The sequence below is a fragment of the Elgaria multicarinata genome, chromosome 11 (genome assembly GCF_023053635.1).
Source record: "Elgaria multicarinata webbii isolate HBS135686 ecotype San Diego chromosome 11, rElgMul1.1.pri, whole genome shotgun sequence".
NCBI classification, from domain to species: Eukaryota; Metazoa; Chordata; class Lepidosauria; order Squamata; family Anguidae; genus Elgaria; species Elgaria multicarinata.
The window spans coordinates 4671477-4689587 of NC_086181.1; the positions used below are offsets into that span (position 1 = coordinate 4671477).

An 18111-nucleotide genomic window follows, 5' to 3' on the forward strand; every position below is an offset into this window, starting at 1 on the left:
ATGTAAATGACATCAGTCAGAATTATCTCAATTAAGTCAGTGGTAATATGCTAGTGTGTACCCATACAAAATATGTACAGCCTGGCTAAAAACTGGACAGGAGACCCCAAGCACAGCTGAAGGTAAACCAAAACAACCTCCATTGGAACCTCTTGCTGGCAGAGGAAGACTAACTGCATTTCTGTGTCATCACCACCACCATCCCTGCAAGTATGCATATCATCCTTTTTTTGACAGGGCCCTTCTTTCCAATAGCAAAGGGGTAAGGCAAGTGTCTAAATCTGAAGTCCACCCAGTTAAGGTGTGGCCAGGTGTCTTCAGAACATAGATCACTAATGCCTGGTTCCAAGATGCACATTTTATCTTGCATGGAGGGCAGAAGGCAGGCATTCTATTTGTTCGACTCCACCGGAAGGTACAATGAGTTATAGATACATGCAATTACATTTCTGGAGAGCACACTGGATTATCACATAACTATGATGTAACTGATCACAGCTGAGTGCACTGAAGTATGTGCCAAGGCCATCCCGTTCATGCTTCCTAAAAAAGCAGCAGCAGCAGCAGCAGCAAACTAAACAAGGAAATAATTAAGCCAGAAGCCCTTTTCTTTATTGTGGAGTTCAGAAGAAGGCTAAGAGCATGAAGGACAGGAGCTTGACTTCAATCAGGTTTTCTTAAGATCATCATTAGCAGGTTCCTCATAGTTGTGGCTGAAAAGTCAGTCCTTCATGTTTCTCCTAAAGGCATAGAAGCCAGAAGACATGAGGGCAATGGTTCTAATGGCTGAGATCACTCAATTGTTTGAGTAGATAGTAGGAAAGAAGAACAATCTATACTGCTTTGCCCTTCTATATTTATCCTGTTTTCATCTAACATCGGTTGTTAAAAATATCCAAACTTTGTAGGTAAAGAAAATGTAGAAAGAAAGAACTAAATTAAGGGGATTTGTGGAGCTTTTTGCCCCATCAGTGTAGAATTCTGGATAAGAGCTTTTCTTGTTACCAGTTATTAGCAAGTGGAATTACAAAACAAAGAGCATTCAGTTTAAGGGATAACCAAGGCTACTCCATCCTCCCCGCTGCCTGCTCATCGTCCATACATTCCAAAAACAAAGAAACTAAAACATACAGTCACCCCGACCAAAGAAATGGTGGCAGGGACAGTGAATAACTGCCGGTTGTTGATGCGGAAAAACCAGGTGACTGCAAGCATGAACATAAAAATGGGAAGCATCAGATCGGCCGCACTTAAAGCAATGCCCCCATCTTCTGGTGGTGCAGCCACAGCATCAGGCATGACAGAGACAGTGGTCTGAGAGAGATGGCAGTGGATCACACAGTTATCCAGGATGTTGAGGGAGCGGAGAGTCCTTGTCTGGTCCTGGAGAATCTGTCCCTGGTAGATAAACTTCATCTGACATTCCTGACCTGGGAAATATTTGCTTTAGAAAGAAACAAGAAGTAAAGAAGAGTTAAATCTGACAAAGCGACAATCCTGGTATAATACACCATGTACACTGATGGTGCTATATAAATAAATAAATAAATAAATAAATAAAAATAATAATAATAATAATAAGAAGAAGAAGCAATGAAACAGTTGCCATACAGGTGCACAAAAGAGGGGGGAAATCCCAGAAAAACCAAGGCTGCAGCATGTAGCTCTGACTCCTGACATCAGAGATTTTTGTGCCATGCAACAAGTCTCGTGCCACTAAAAGTGGACAGGTATCAGCAACCCTTGCAATGGTTCCCTCCAATCAGCAGTGATGTGGGGCAGATGCTTTCATGGGGTGGCTGCATTAGCAGGGCTGATGCTTTCTATTTCTATTTCCTGCAGAAATATTTCCATTTCAGAAGTTTATTAGTAACCATGAATAGATGACAATTGCAAATACAATATTAGGCAAGTTTGGCAGCTTCAAGGTTGTAGATGAGTGGTTGCCAATGTATCATGTACATTGTTTGGATTGCTAAAATTTAGTGTGCCACTTTTTCAGTACATTTGTCTTTTTCTTAAATTCAAACAATTTAAGGGAAGAACATGCTATTGTCTTTAAACTTTTACAAGTATTCTAAGAAAAATACATAATTTAACACTTAAATCCCATTAAGCATCCTTTAATTTTTTCCTCCAATTTTTCAGATTAAATACTTGTGGATTATTAGGATAAAAAATTAAACTTGAGGTACTTTTTCAGTTTTGTTATTTACGAAATACAAGTTTAAAAACATGCTTCTTTGATCACTCTGTAGGGCAATCTGTTACCCTCAAGCTGAGTTGAACTTCAAATCCCATCAGCCTCAGCCAGCCTGGCCAATAGTGAGGAATGCTGGCAGCTGTAATCTAAAACATCTGAAGGGCACTAGGTTGGAGAAGGCTGCTTGAAGGCATCAGAAAAAAATCCGATTCAAACTGATCATTTTCTTATGTGGATTGCTCTAATTTGTATAGAAAAACCTCTGGAAAATGTTCCAATTCAAAAATCTTCAAGAAAGCCCTCTAAAAATCAGCCTGCTTGAACCACCTGGACAATTACAGCTGCTCCCTTCCCACGTTCCATCAGCAGCCAGCCATTCTCCAGCCAACAGAAGGCAATAGAGTGAAGGCCCTCCGATGGCCTGTGGCTGACTTACCCTTTAGATTCATAGAATCATAGAATAGCAGAGTTGGAAGGGGCCTACAAGGCCATCGAGTCCAACCCCCTGCTCAATGCAGGAATCCACCTTAAAGCATCCCTGACAGATGCTTGTCCAGCTGCCTCTTGAAGGCCTCTAGTGTGGGAGAGCCCACAACCTCCCTAGGTCACTGATTCCATTGTCGTACTACTCTAACAGTCAGGAAGTTTTTCCTGATGTCCAGCCGGAATCTGGCTTCCTTCAACTTGAGCCCGTTATTCCGTGTCCTGCACTCTGGGAGGATCGAGAAGAGATCCTGGCCCTCCTCTGTGTGACAACCTTTTAAGTATTTGAAGAGTGCTATCATGTCTCCCCTCAATCGTCTCTTCTCCAGCTAAACATGCCCAGTTCTTTCAGTCTCTCTTCATAGGGCTTTGTTTCCAGACCCTTGATCATCCTTGTTGTGCTCCTCTGAACACGCCCCAGCTTGTCTGCGTCCTTCTTGAAATGTGGAGCCCAGAACTGGACGCAATACTCGAGGCTTAACCAGGGCCGAATAGAGAGGAACCAGTACCTCACGTGATTTGGAAGCTATACTTCTATACTTCTAAGAGAGACTGAAAGAACTGGGCATGTTTAGCCTGGAGAAGAGAAGATTGAGGGGAGACATGATAGCACTCTTCAAATACTTAAAAGGTTGTCACACAGAGGAGGGCCAGGATCTCTTCTTGATCCTCCCAGAGTGCAGGACACGGAATAACGGGCTCAAGTTAAAAGAAGCAAGATTCCGGCTGGACATCAGGAAAAACTTCCTGACTGTTAGAGCAGTGCGACAATGGAATCAGCTACCTAGGGAGGTTGTGGGCTCTCCCACACTAGAGGCATTCAAGAGGCAGCTGGACAACCATCTGTCAGGGATGCTTTAGGGTGGATTCTTGCATTGAGCAGGGGGTTGGACTCGATGGCCTTGTAGGCCCCTTCCAACTCTGCTATTCTATGTTTCTATGATTCTAATGCAGCCCAAAATAGCATTTACCTTGCAGCCATATCGCACTGTTGGCTCACATTCAGCTTGCAGTCTACAACAATTCCAAGATCCTTCTCGTTTGTAGTATTACTGAGCCAAGTATCCCACATCTTGTAACTGTGCATTTGGTTTCTATTTCCTAAATGTAGAACTTGGCATTTATCCCTATTAAATTTCATCCTGTTGTTTTCAGCCCAGCATTCCAGCCTATCAAGATCACTTTGAAGTTTGTTTCTGTTTTCCAGGGTATTAGCTATCCCACCCAATTTTGTGTCATCTGCAAATTTGATCAGCGTTCCCTGCACCTCCTCGTCCAAATCATTAATAAAAATGTTGAAGAGCACTGGGCCCAGGACTGAGCCCTGCGGTACCCCACTCGTTGCCTCTCCCAGTTTGAGAAGGTTCCATTGATCAGCACTCTTTGAGTCCGATTCTGTAGCCAACTGTGAATCCACCTCATAGTTGTTCCATCTAGCCCACTTTTAGCTAGTTTGTTAATCAGAATATCATGGGGCACTTTGTCAAAAGCTTTGCTGAAGTCAAGATATATGACGTCCACAGCATTCCCACGGTCCACAAGGGAGGTTACCTTATCAAAAAATGAGATCAAATTTGTCTGACAGGACTTGTTCTTGACAAATCCATGTTGGCTTCTAGTGATCACCGCATTGATTCCAAGGTGTTTACAGATTATTATTATTATTATTATTATTATTATTATTATTATTATTTATATATAGCACCATCAATGTACATGGTGCTGTACAGAGTAAAACAGTAAATAGCAAGACCCTGCCGCATAGGCTTACAATTGACTTCTTTATGATCTGCTCCAGAATTTTCCCAGGGATGGATGTCATACTGACTGGTCTGTAGTTCCCAGGTTCCTCCTTTTTTCCCTTTTTGAAGATAGGGACAATGTCCAGTCCAGTCATCCGACACCTCACCCGTCTTCCATGATTTTGCAAAGATAATAGACAAAGGTTCTGAGAGTTCTTCCGCTAGCTCCTTCATTACTCTAGGATGCAGTTCATCGGGCCCTGGGGATTTGAACTCATTCAAGGAAATTAGGTGTTCTTTGACCATTTGTTTATCAATCTCAAACTGCAATCCTGCCCCCTCAACTTCTGCTTCACTTTTTCCAGGGGGGGTCATAGACCCGCTTTTGGGAGAAGACTGAGGCAAAGTAGGAATTGAGCACTTCAGCCTTTTCTTTGACATCTGTTATCAATTTGCCATCCTCATTAAGCAGTTGAACCACCATTTCTTTCCTCTGTCTTTTACTACTCACGTATCTGAAGAAAGCCTTTTTATTGCTTTTAGCATCCCTCGCTAATCTCAGCTCATTCTGAGCTTTAGCCTTCCTGACGCCATTTCGGCACTTCTGCGCCACTTGTCTGTACTCTTCTTTTGTAGCCTGGCCTTCCTTCCACTTCCTATATGTATCCCTTTTTGTTTTCAGGTCATCTCTAAGCTTTTTATGGAGCCACATTGGTTTCCTCTGTTGCCTTCTATCTTTTCTCCTTGTTGGAATTGTTTGAAACTGTGCCTTTAAAATTTCCTTTTTTAAATACTCCCACCCATCCTGCACTACTTATCATAGTTCTGAGTTTATTAAAATCAGCTTTCCTAAAATCCAGAGTACGTGTATGCCTACCCTCAATTTTTGTCTCCTTCATAATCAAGAATTCAAGTATGACGTGGTCACTTTCCCCCAGAGTTCCCGTAACTGCCACTTTATCTACTAAGTCATTCTTATTGGTCAATATCAAGTCAAGGATTGCCGATCCTCTAGTTCCTTCCTCCACTTTCTGTAGGAGAAAGTTATCACCCACACATGTCAGGAATTTCTTGGAAGGGCCGCTTTTGGCAGTATTGGTCTCCCAACAGATATCAGTGTTAGCAGAACCACCTCCATTTTTAACAGGAAACTGTAAAATCTCCATTGCACTCCAAGCAAAATGTCAAAATGCCCTGTATGAGAATGTCTCCTTGTGTGCGTCCTTGCATCCTTGATTACTAATATAAACAAGAGTCCTGGCTCCAGCTGTCTGTGTTGAAGTTAACTCTCTGTAACTTACTGTCAGGCCAAAGGTATTGTTTACAGGACTGTTTAGCATAATTAACTATGCCTCAGTGTTATGTTCTGATTGGTTAATGCTGCTACTGGGCCCTGCCCCTTGAAAGCTTTAATACTGTACCATATTCCCTATGTCTTTTGTCTGATTGCTCCCTTTGAAGAGACCAGGCCTTGATTACTAATCAATAAAGCGCTTTTGAACCCTCTGTCGTTGGAATGGTGGAGTCGTGCTTAAGGGCTGTTTGGATCTCGTCCTTGGGTGAAAAGAACATTGATCTAACAAATGGCGCCTGACTCGGATCTACCCCAAGACGGATTCATGCCTGCCAGTGGAGCCTAGATTGAGAAGCGATCGCCAAGAGAGATTTCTCTTGCCTCAAGTAGGTTAACATGCACTGTGCAGACATGGAGACCGAATTGACGGGACCATTCGAGCCAAGGTTACAAAATCGACTCCACCCGACAGATGGAAAGGAACAGGCAACAACAATTTGCAATCAGACGTGATTAGAAAGGGCGAAGACGGGAGACGGCTATTTGGTGAGTGAAACCTTTAATCCCATGGACCCTGACGGGAAATGGAGGGAGTGGGTGTTCACAATTGACCTCAGAAATGGGAAGCTTATAGTCAGTATTGGAAAAGAGTCCCCGAGCCCATTGGGGTTGTTGTCTTTGGGAAAGCTTTCATTGAAATTGAGATTTTGAAACTGTAACAGTGTAACAATGAGTTAAAAATGTTTGTGACTGTGAATGAATGTCTTTTTTATGTTAGATTGTGGATTTTTTTGAACTTGATCCAAAGTTAATTTCAGCTGTGTCATTGGAATCAATTTGCAAACATAGAAATGTAATTGAGTAAATGTACCTCTCAAAGGATCGCCCTTTAGTGTTGGAATGTGAATTACAGAAAAGTTGGTGTTGTGTTAAAGTGAAAGGAAAAAATTGTCAGTTTGTGTTTTCCACCCGGCCCAAGTGAAAGAAATTTGAAGTTTTTGTTTTCCTTCTCCTCCCTAGTGTTTTTTGCTTCTCCTATGCTTAGCAGCTAGAGATAAGCAGTTTTGTTCAGTGAAAAGTTTTTGTTTTAGATTTTGAAGACTTTGTGTATTTTGTCTTTCACAAACCTCAGATAATTAGAAAATGTAGAACCCCATTTTCACGGAAGAAATGTCTTCCATAGCTTTGAAGATTCACTGCCTGAGTTGAAAAGCTCAAGTCCTTGTTGCCAACCGTTTTGCCAAGATGAGAGAAAGAAAAAGTATATTGTTAAAAGTGGATAAGAGAAATGTCTGAAAGAGAGAGAGAGAGAGAGAGAGAGAGAGAGAGAAGGCTGTGCAGAAGAGATAGTTTGAAAGACTTTTAAAAAGGTTGTTTTGGTTGTTTTGCAAAGATGTTGATTTGAAGTGAAGTTGATTTGAAGAAGAGTAAAATATGTGAATAGCAGAGGTGAAGAAGATGAGAAGTTGAAACGTAGTGAAAAAGGAAAGTGTTTGAAGGTTAGTGTACGTGGCATGGTTTTTGACCAGAAGGAAAAGGGGGGTGAAGAAGCCCTGCCTTGAAAAAGTTAGTGAATGGACAATCTTGCATCCTCTGCTGATGAAGATTGGAAATACTGAATTGCTATATTTTTGTGTGTGTTTTGAACGTTGTGTTCTGAAAATTGCCCAGTGGCTCTTTTTTTTGGGGCAGAGATATTCTAACTTTGGCCTAATAGAACTTTTGAAATGCTTTGAGCCCTGAGCCTGAGCCCTAAATGCAACTACAATTGAAGCCTAAAAGCACCCCTGTGTTCTTGCATCAGTATCCTTTGAAATTAGAAGCCAGAAGAAGAATACAACTATTGCTTTTTAAAAATGGACTTGTGAAATGATTAAAGCAATTAAAAACTCCAGCTTGCATCACTGTGTTTGCCCTACCAGCCTCAAGTGTGCTGTGCCAAAAACGTGGCACAGACCAGTGGAGTACAGTGGCAGAAGCTAACACCTGAACCCTGCCTGCCAGTCCAGATGTGAGATCAACCTCCTCGTGGACCCAAGGCTTGCCTCATTGAATCCTGCCACGTTGATACCTGAACTACAAAGAAAAGAAGTTCCAGAGCATGAATGCCTTGAAGTCTTGCAACTTGGCACCAAACTTCGCCCAGACCTATATGATGACCTCGAGTTGTTTACTGATGGATCCAGCTACAATTGTACAACAAGCAGCTGAACTCGTAGTATGCACAGAAGCCCTGATGCTTGTTTCAGGCAAAAGACTATATTTACTGATTCAAAATATCACATGGACAGATTTGGAAAGAAAGAAGATTTGTGACTGCCCATGGAGCAGTGACCCATGGAGAATTAACAGTTGATCTGTTAAAAGCCCTGATGTTGCCAAAAGAATTGGCTAATTTGTCTACAAGCGAGCTGCCATAATTGGAGCTAGCCCATTTCTCAGTATTTGAATCCACCTTATGAAAAAGAAGACTTGGAATTAGCACAATAACTCTAAGTTTTCGAGAACCCAGAAAGATGGGATTTGTTACCCCTGATGTGCCAAGAATCATCATGACCTCCCTGTCATGACCTCCCTGAATCAGCCAAAGAATATAAATGCACAGTGAATTGTTTTTACTGGCTTCATTTGTAAATGCATCAAAAGAGAGGCCTCTGCAGACATGGACTTGTTATCTTTTTTTAAGAATCCAGATTGACTTTGTTGAAATGTAAAAGTTTTTTTGAACGCCTACTTGTTTTTGTTCAGGTTTTTTTCTGAACACCTACTGTTTTGTTCAGGCCTGAAACCATAAAATCAGATCTAGAAAGCTATTTTACTTCTTAGGTAGTGTAGAACATGGCACTTTTGTCCTAAAAATAGGCTGGCATCTCATGAAGATTCCAGTCTGGTAGGCAGATAGAGTTAATAGGACCCTGAGAAGAGACCCTAGCAAATTAGAAATTTCCTTGAAATGGGTGGATGTATTTCCAATTGAATTGTTAAAGTCAGAAAAAGTCTTAAATTGTTTCATTTTGAGCTAATGTTTGGCTTTTCCTCTCAGTTTTTAGTGGGGGAACAAGAAAGAATTAAATAGGAATTGGGAAATGTTTTATTCCAAGAATATGTAATTGCCCTGCAGTTTTCTCTTTTCCAGCTCCATCGTTATCTGCACCTTTCCAGAGATTGTCGTTAGAAGAACCCTGCCTATTCCAGCCTACCTGATTAAAGTAGGACCCCAGGATTGAGAAAGCCCTTGCTGCTTTGTACTTGTAAGTTGTAAGTGAAATTATTATAGACAGATAAATGGACACATTGTTCTAAAATAAAGCCTCCCCTGTGCCAGAAGGACACAGGCAAAGCAAAGTTCATCTGCCTTCTGGTGCACCGGAAGCCACCAGCAACATAGGCGAAAAAACCAGCACGGAGCAACCTAGGTACTCAACCCAACATTTAAAAGACACTAAAGTTATCTTACATGTGTGTGAAGATTATGTAGCTGTAATTTTGATAATTGTTACTTTAGTAGTTCCAAGTGTTTCTTTAATTGCCATAGCAAATGTTTTTAAGAAAGGATTTGTGCCTTTTACCACTCATAAGTGACTTGGCTTCGTTCCACAATTGCCAAATGTTCTTTGCAAACGCTTATCTTCCTGCCCTGCAAAAGCTTGTGATCACCACACAAGCCAAAATATCAGAATTGTGTACACATATTATGATTCTACCCAAGGACTTTTAGAGCCCTACGTTAGTTGTAAATGAAAGTTAACAAAGAATCATAGAATAGCAGAGTTGGAAGGGGCCTACAAGACCATCAAGTCCAACCCCCTGCTCAATGCAGGAATCCACCCTAAAGCATCCCTGACAGTTAGTTGTCCAGCTGCCTCTTGAATGCCTCTAGTGTGGGAGAGCCCACAACCTCCCTAGGTAACTGATTCCACTGTCGCACTGCTCTAACAGTTAGGAAGTTTTTCCTGATGTCCAGCCGGAATCTGGCTTCTTTTAATTTGAGCCTGTTATTCCGTGTCTTGCATTCTGAGAAGAAATCCTGGCCCTCCTCTGTGTGACAACCTTTTAAGTATTTGAAGAGTGCTATCATGTCTCCCCTCAATCTTCTCTTCTCCAGGCTAAACATGCCCAGTTCTTTCAGTCTCTCTTCATAGGACTTTGTTTCTAGACCTCTGATCATCCTGGTTGCCCTCTTCTGAACACGCTCCAGCTTGTTTGCGTCCTTCTTGAATTGTGGAGCCCAGAACTGGACACAATACTCTAGGTGAGGCCTAACCAGGACTGAATAGAGAAGAACCAGTACCTCACGTGATTTGGAAGCTATACTTCTCTTAATGCAGCCCAAAATAGCATTTGCCTTTCTTGCAGCCATATTGTGCTATTGGCTCATATTCAGCTTGTGATCTACAACAATTCTCGTTTGTAGTATTGCTGAGCCAAGTGTCCCCCATCTTGTAACTGTGCATTTAGTTTCTATTCCCTAAATGTAGAACTTGGCATTTATTCCTATTAAGTTTCATTCTGTTATTTTCAGCCCAGCACTCCAGTCTATCAAGATCACTTTGAAGTTTGTTTCTGTCTTCCAGAGTATTAGCTATCCTACCCAATTTTGTGTCATCTGCAAATTTGATCAGCGTTCCCTACACCTCCTGACAAATCCATTTCGGCTTCTAGTAATCACTGCATTGATTTCAAGGTGTTTACAGATTGACTTCTTTATAATCTGCTCCAGAATTTTCCCAGACTGACTGGTCTGTAGTTCCCATGTTCCCAGGTTCCTTTTTGTTTTTTTGAAGATAAGGACAACGTTAGCCCTCCTCCAGTCGTCCGGCACCTCACCCATCTTCCATGATTTTACAAAGATAATAGACAAGGGTTCTGAGAGTTCTTCTGCTAGCTCCTTCATTACTCTTAGATACAGTTCATCGGGCCCTGGAGATTTAAACTCATTCAGGGAAATTAGGTGTTCTTTGACCATTTCTTTATCAATCTCAAACTGCAATCCTGCCCCCTCAACTTCTGCTTCACTTTTTCCAGGGGAGTCATAGACCCGCTTTTAGGAGAAGACCGAGGCAAAATAGGAATTAAGCACTTCAGCCTTTTCTTTGTTGTCTGTTATCAATTTGCCTTCCTCATTAAGCAGTTGAACCACCCACTGATGATCTATTTAGATGGCTCACTAGTTATCCAATATGGAGTAGTTAAAAGAGAGATTTCTTGCATTGTATTTTGTTCCATTGTAATGATTTTTGTTTATCCTTGCTTTTTGCCTTCCCTGTATTTTGTCTTTTGTGAAAAGTCTTGCAAAGTCTGTAATCCACCAGCAAATGTATTTGTATTGTGAAGCCTTAGCCACAGATGATCTAAAAGAAGCTAGCAAGCTTAAGTTTTGAATTGCTTTAAAAGGGGGGAAATTGTTAGCAGAACCACCTCCATTTTTAACAGGAAACTGTAAAATCTCCATTGCAATCCAAGCAAAATGTCAAAATGCCCTGTATGAGAATGTCTCCTTGTGTGCGTCCTTGCATCCTTGATTACTAATATAAACAAGAGTCCTGGCTCCAGCTGTCTGTGTTGAAGTTAACTCTCTGTAACTTACTGTCAGGCCAAAGGTATTGTTTACAGGACTGTTTAGCATAATTAACTATGCCTCAGTGTTATGTTCTGATTGGTTAATGCTGCTACTGGGCCCTGCCCCTTGAAAGCTTTAATACTGTACCATATTCCCTATGTCTTTTGTCTGATTGCTCCCTTTGAAGAGACCAGGCCTTGATTACTAATCAATAAAGCGCTTTTGAACCCTCTGTCGTTGGAATGGTGGAGTCGTGCTTAAGGGCTGTTTGGATCTCGTCCTTGGGTGAAAAGAACATTGATCTAACATCAGGGTAATTGAAGTCCCCCATCACTACTACATCACATTTCCTTGAAACACTGGCAATTTGTTTCTCAAAAGTTTCGCCCTCGTCTTCTCCTTGATTGGGTGGTCGGTAGTAGACTCTGATTATCATGTTCTTTTTATTCCTTGCCCCATTTTTTTTAATCCAGATGCTCTTGATGGGGCTCCCAGTCTGATCTGCCTGTATTTCTGTGCAGCGATAGGTATTTTTAACATATAGTGCAACTCCACCTCCCTTTCTATTTCTTCTGTTCTTTTTGAACAAGTTATATCCTTCAATTGCTATATTCCAGTAATGGGAGTCATCCCACCAAGTTTCAGTTATACCTATCAAGTCGTATTTGCCTTCATGTAATAAGAGTTCAAGTTCGTTCTGTTTGTTTCCCATGCTCTGGGCATTAGTATATAGACATCGAAGACCATGTGTTTTATAGTCTGGCTTTGTTCCTACATTGTTGCAGACACTATTTTGGGGCACTATTTTATATATATATCTATATATAGATATATATAGATATATATGTATCATATTATATTTTATAGTGTAGGCTACTAGGAGGAAGGCTTTCTCCGCTGTGGCACCCCGGTTGTGGAATGAGCTCCCCAGAGAGCTCATTCCTGGCGCCTACATTGTACTCCTTTCATCGCCAGCTGAAGACCTTTTTATTCTCCCAGTATTTTAACACTTAATTTTAACTTAAATTTAAATTTTATTGTTTTAACTCTGTATTTTAATTTTATATCAATTTTGCTGAGTGGTTTTTATTCTGGTTGTGCTTTTTATATTGTATTGTGTATTTGTGCTTTTAACCTGTTGATTGTTTTACTATGATTTTAATTTTTGTGAACCGCCCAGAGAGCTTCGGCTATTGGGCGGTATAGAAATGTAATAAATAAATAAATAAATAAATATAACATATATATGAAAAAGAAAGCAAATACTAAAACCTATTATTATGCTCTGGCAGTCAATTTCCGTTATTGAAGAAAACTTATGAAAACCAATGAAACATAGACAGGTACATCATTTACCGAAGACTAACCATTTATCTACATATTCTTTAACCTTTCCCATTTTGTCCCAGCTTTCACACTACAAACTCACTTGGGAGAAATGCAACCTTTATATTGGTAACACACTGAGACCATCCCTCCTCCTCTGGCGAAATTTGTGAGAGACCCGCCTCTTAAATATTAGCAAATGCAAGGATAACTTGTGCCTCTAATTACCTGTTGATTATGCAATATCTGTGAAATCATCTGCCCTTTTCCCATGGCTACATCCGTGAATGCTCCAAGAGTTCGTTTCAAGACACAAATGCAACTATGGGTGAAATTTATTACACTATTAGCCAAGATGCAGAGGAGTGTCAGCTTACAGCTGTCATTCCTGTTAAAAATGCTATATTCAAATCAGCCTGAGCAGGGCTGCTGCTGCTGAGGATGATGAGGATGATGATTACATTTATATCCCATCTTTCCTTCTTGCAAAGAATCCAAGGTGGCTCACATAGTCCTCCTCCTCTCCATATTATCCTCACAACAACCCTGTGAGGTAGGTTAGGTTGAGAGTAAGAGACTGGCCCAAAGTCACCCAGTGAGCTTAATGGATAAGTGGGGACTAGAACCCAGATCTCCTCAGTCCCAGTCCAACACTCTAATCGCTATGCCATATCATCTAGACAAATATTTCAAACTTGATGCTGGTGCCTACAATTTTTCAGAAGTCAAGGTCTATACATTTTTAAATATGGAAAGCCTACTCCAGGTATTTCTGACATCAGAACTACCAGTGTTTTAGGCAATCAGGCACTGGGGGCTTATCAGCCCCAGTCCTAAGCCAGTTGCTTCAATGTAATGGACAAGATTTACAAGTATGTGCTTAAGAGTATGAACTATGAGCCTTCAAATCTCTAGTTCAAATCTCACCTCAGCTATGAACCTACCTGGTGGCCAAGCTACTACTCTCATCTCCATATCTACAACATGGCCCGTCTTTCAGGGCCATTACAAAGATTGAGATTATGTACATCAAGTGCTTTGCACATTCCAAAGTGTTCTATAAATGTGAAATATCATTACTAACAATGCCAGAGCACTTGCTTTAACATGAGCAAGAAATATGCTAATGGAAAGTAGTTTTATATGCTCTCACAGAAGAGGATGTTTGCCCAAGGGCTTTTCCTACACAAGTGGTGCATTGTTTTAATGATTAGTGACTGCATACATTTTGACATCTTGTATCCCATTTATCAAATCACGCCTTTATCATATATGATATACCTCTGCAAGTATTGCTCTTGGCTTTTATTTTTCTATTGGTAGTTTAGTATTGTTGTTAAAACTTATAGTCAAGACCAATAACAGTTACTTCCTTGCCTTACATGCAAAAGCAAGCTTGTGCAGTAGACATTGTTAATCTGTGGGTGCAGCACATCAGACTCAGATTGTTGCTGCTCCCATAATTTTCTGTGTTGGATTTGATGGCCTTTAACAAAACCAGCTACTCAGAGATGGTCTTTCGAAAAGGAAACACTGTGGGGGAGTGTTTCATACATATCCATTGGCACTCACCTCTTGAGGATGCCAACAGTGTCTTCCGGCTTCACAATGGCCACCTCTTCTGTGTCATTGAAGAATTTGAGACGCACTTTGATAAATCCTGAGTTTGGCTCACTCTCCTCCATGATAGGTGCCATTTGTGAAATGCTTTGGTTTTCCTGGGAAACAGTCGCAATAGAAGAGGTTCTTTGGGGAAGACCCTGAATGTCTAACAGACGATCCAAGGTAGCATCCGAACCACTGCTGCTATCTCCTTGCTCAACTATAGACCCTGAGTCTGAAGCAGAAACTTCATCTGCCTTTTCTTCAGCACCGTCTGCAGCACCCTGGGGCTCAGACTGTTCTGACACTGAATTCCCCACATAGCGTTCAATGGGACTCAGATGGATCACTGATGAATCTCCAGGAGCCAAAACAGTTCTCAGAAGATGGTTACTGCCATCTGCAACATATGTAGAAAGCCAGGCCAGGACCAGAGCCGTGATAAGGACCATGATACCAACCACTACAGTCACCTCATCCCCTACACTTTCAATGATGATCATTTCAGGGGGCACCATCTCTTGGCTTCAGCTAGAAGAGGAAATGACAAGGATGGAGGCTCAGTTCTGTAAATACAGATGACATCAGATTAGGTTTTAATCCCTTGTCTCATTGCATTTAAATCATGAGGAAAAGTGATATGAGCCAGCTTTTTTGCCTATGACAGAAACACCTGTCATATTCATGTTGTCTTTTTCCTCTTAAAGTTAAACAACAGGCATCAAAGTCAGAGGAGTCCAACAGGTAGTTCTCAACTTCGACCTGGGTACTTTAGTAATGAGTGTTAAGCAAGTTGCTATCTCAGCCTCAGTTATCTCCAACTGTTAAACAGGAATGGCAGTGACCTTTCTGAAAGGAACACTGCAAGTAGAAACAGGGTAATGTATGAAGTGCTGTAAAATAATTTCATGGAATGATTATACTAATAAAAGGTGTGTCTGTTGTCTGTGCCGTAAGTCCAAGACAATGAACAATCTAGACACCTGAAACTTGGCATGCATGTTAAGAGGACCGTGGATTATTTGGCTTTTAAAACATATTAATTAATTTTAATTTAAAAGTGTCTATATGTTTGAAGCCTGCAGCACCATCTTCAGTCACTGGGTGAAAAACTTCCCTAGCCACCACATAGCTTTGCAGTCAACACAGTTTGGAGCGAGGGGGAGTAGTCTCAGGGACAGTCACGTAGCTGCTGCTCCCCTGCTACGGGGCAGACATCCCCCTTCAGGAGAATAGAGTGGTCAATGCCCAGAGCATGGCTTCACTCAGATGGGGCAGGCACAATATGTCCAACTTTGAAGAATTCGCAGTATCAAACTAAGAGTTAAATAAATGGGTTCTTATGAATCCATGCAAAGCCATGTGTTCACTAGTAATAAATAGTGAGAAATAAATAGCGTTTTTGTTTTTACTTACCAAGAGAGATTTGGATCTAATATTTGGAGCAGATCAGGAGTCAAAAGTTTATGCAATGAAGCTCTTGTTTTACCTCTGGACTTTAATGGTTAAAGTTTAACCCAAGACATATCACATCTTTTTTTCCATTTTAGCCTTCCTGTTCAAAAGAATTAAAAATAAAATCATCATCAACATTCAAAGTAAATGAATCCTTATGAATCCATGCAAAGCCATGTGTTCACTAGTAATAAATAGTGAGAAATAAATAGCGTTTTTGTTTTTACTTACCAAGAGAGATTTGGATCTAATATTTGGAGCAGATCTGGAGTCAAAGTTTATGCAATGAAGCTCTTGTTTTACCACTGGACTTTAATGGTTAAAGTTTAACCCAAGACATATCACATCTTTTTTCCATTCTAGCCTTCCTGTTCAAAAGAATTAAAAATAAAATCATCATCAACATACAAAGTAAATGATACAAATGCCTCCAGATTAAAATAAGTTTCTAGTGTAGAACCTGTTTGTGACAACAGAATTTTTTCAGTTACATGTTACATTGCTGCACTGGAATTTGCAAACCTTTTCTATAACATCTCAGCCCAATTCAAGGTGCTAATTTTGATCTATAATATCCTAAATTGCTTGAGTTCTGTATTGTAGTGGGTAGAATGCTCGAAGGAAGACAGAGAGAACTATGACTGAGATAGCTTTTCCTACATGCCACCTATGTTACTGACCATATTCCCGTGCCTTTAATAGCAATCCAGCATGCAGAAATTGAGCAGGTTGTTCCCATCACTTATTTCTAGGCCAGGAAAAGGGTTAGCATTTCTGTCTGTCAGACTGATGTTAAAGGTACAGGGCCAGAAAAATAAGTAGCCCTACATACCAATATCCCATTAGGATTTCTAAGATTGACATAGAGCAATCTCTTAGGCATAGTCGGGAAAATCTGCAGGTACTTAAACCAAGGGTGGGGAACTTGTAACTTTCCAGATACTGTTGACCCATCATAGAATCATAGAATAGCAGAGTTGGAAGGGGCCTACAAGGCCATCGAGTCCAACCCCCTGCTCAATGCAGGAATACACCCTAAAGCATCCCTGACAGATGATTGTCCAGCTGCCTCTTGAATGCCTCTAGTGTGGGAGAGCCCACAACCTCCCTAGGTAACTGATTCCACCGTCGCACTGCTCTAACAGTTAGGAAGTTTTTCCTGATGTCCAGCCGGAATCTGGCTTCCTTTAACTTGAGCCCGTTATTCCGTGTCCTGCACTCTGGGAGGATCGAGAAGAGATCCTGGCCCTCCTCTGTGTCAAGTCTAGCCAGCATTGCCAATGGCCACAGCGACCAGAAAATTGGGGCAGATATTTTGCCCCAATTCTCTTGATAAGAGAAGTGGGGAGAACCACAGTCCTTAGAATAATAGCTGCAGTTAGTTTGACCATGTACCCCTCCCATTTGACAGGTTATGTAGTCCCCCTGTGTTATCTTCCCAACAGGTTTCAAAAGGAAGCAGGTATTAGAAGGCCAATGAAGAACTTCTTTTGTCTGCATTGGCCAAACTGTTTTCCTGAACCTGCCTTTTATTAGTTGTTTGGTTCTCCTTGTCCTGGGCCTTCTATGAACACCTCAACAAAATTGTCCATAAATGCTATTCCCCAGTTTTGCTCGTCTGCCCTGATGTTCCTGTACAATCCCTGTCTAGACCCAGTTCCAGTGAGACATACAGTACCACCCCGATACTGACTTCCATAAGGATTGCTCCTGTACTTGCTTGCACACAGATGTTCCTTCTAACTCTTTCACCATTTGAGGATCACCGCTAGTTAGTTGTGTGTGTTTTTACATGGCCTATAATATCTGTAGGAAGCAGAGGTGGTGGTCTCTGGACTGGGGCTGGAGGCAGTGCAAGAAGACATTACGAAGTAACAGAAAGCAGGCAGGGTCAATTACGTGGTGGTGGTGGTGGTGTTTTAAAAAAGCTGCCCAAATGATGCCAGAAAGGAGTTAAAAGCCCTACATTTGGGGTGGGGGGAGACGCTGAAGCAGGAGAGGAGGTCCCGCGAAGGAGCACGGAGGGCGCTGCAAAGGGGAAGGCGAACAAGGCCTCCATAACGTCGGAGGCAGGAGGGGACGTTCTCCAGGAGGGGGTGCTGGAGGGGGCGGAATCGAGGCGGGGGGGGGGGGGCGCGCGCCAACCCGTCACTCACCTTCCCTCACTCAAAGTCTCTCTTTCCCGACATACTGAGAAAGCGCACGTCATTCACGACCGCTGCCTACGTCACTGAGAAGCGCGCGGCACTGCTGTGTTGCAGGGTTGGTTGCCATAGTAGCAGCTGTGGAATAGGTTGTTGACGTAAAAACTACGCGCCAAAGTCACTTACTTTCATATTTTTTATCTTTAAAAAAATGTATTTACTTTCCGCCAATAGTGTGGGAAACCATTTCAGAGTGCGTTTTGTTTCCCCAGTAAAGTAAACCAACCACCACCTCCTCCTCA

At 41.6% G+C, this 18111-nt stretch overlaps 1 protein-coding gene across 3 annotated transcripts; it reads right to left on the bottom strand.

Annotated features, from left to right (window-relative positions):
• Positions 1-590: 590 nt before the first annotated feature.
• Positions 591-17995, bottom strand: TMUB2 (transmembrane and ubiquitin like domain containing 2). Of its 3 annotated transcripts, XM_063137672.1 has the most exons (5): positions 17822-17995; positions 15897-16033; positions 15627-15765; positions 14181-14776; positions 591-1444 (listed from the first exon to the last, which is right to left on the bottom strand). In XM_063137672.1, the coding sequence occupies exons 4-5, from the start codon at positions 14726-14728 to the stop codon at positions 1090-1092; spliced, it is 903 nt and encodes a 300-aa protein (XP_062993742.1). In that variant the 5' UTR covers positions 14729-14776; positions 15627-15765; positions 15897-16033; positions 17822-17995; the 3' UTR covers positions 591-1089. The 3 variants fall into 3 exon arrangements, with proteins under 3 accessions (XP_062993742.1, XP_062993743.1, XP_062993741.1); XM_063137673.1 differs by lacking the exon at positions 15627-15765 and having other exon boundaries at positions 14181-14741; XM_063137671.1 differs by lacking the exon at positions 15627-15765.
• Between the last annotated feature and the right edge of the window lie 116 nt (positions 17996-18111).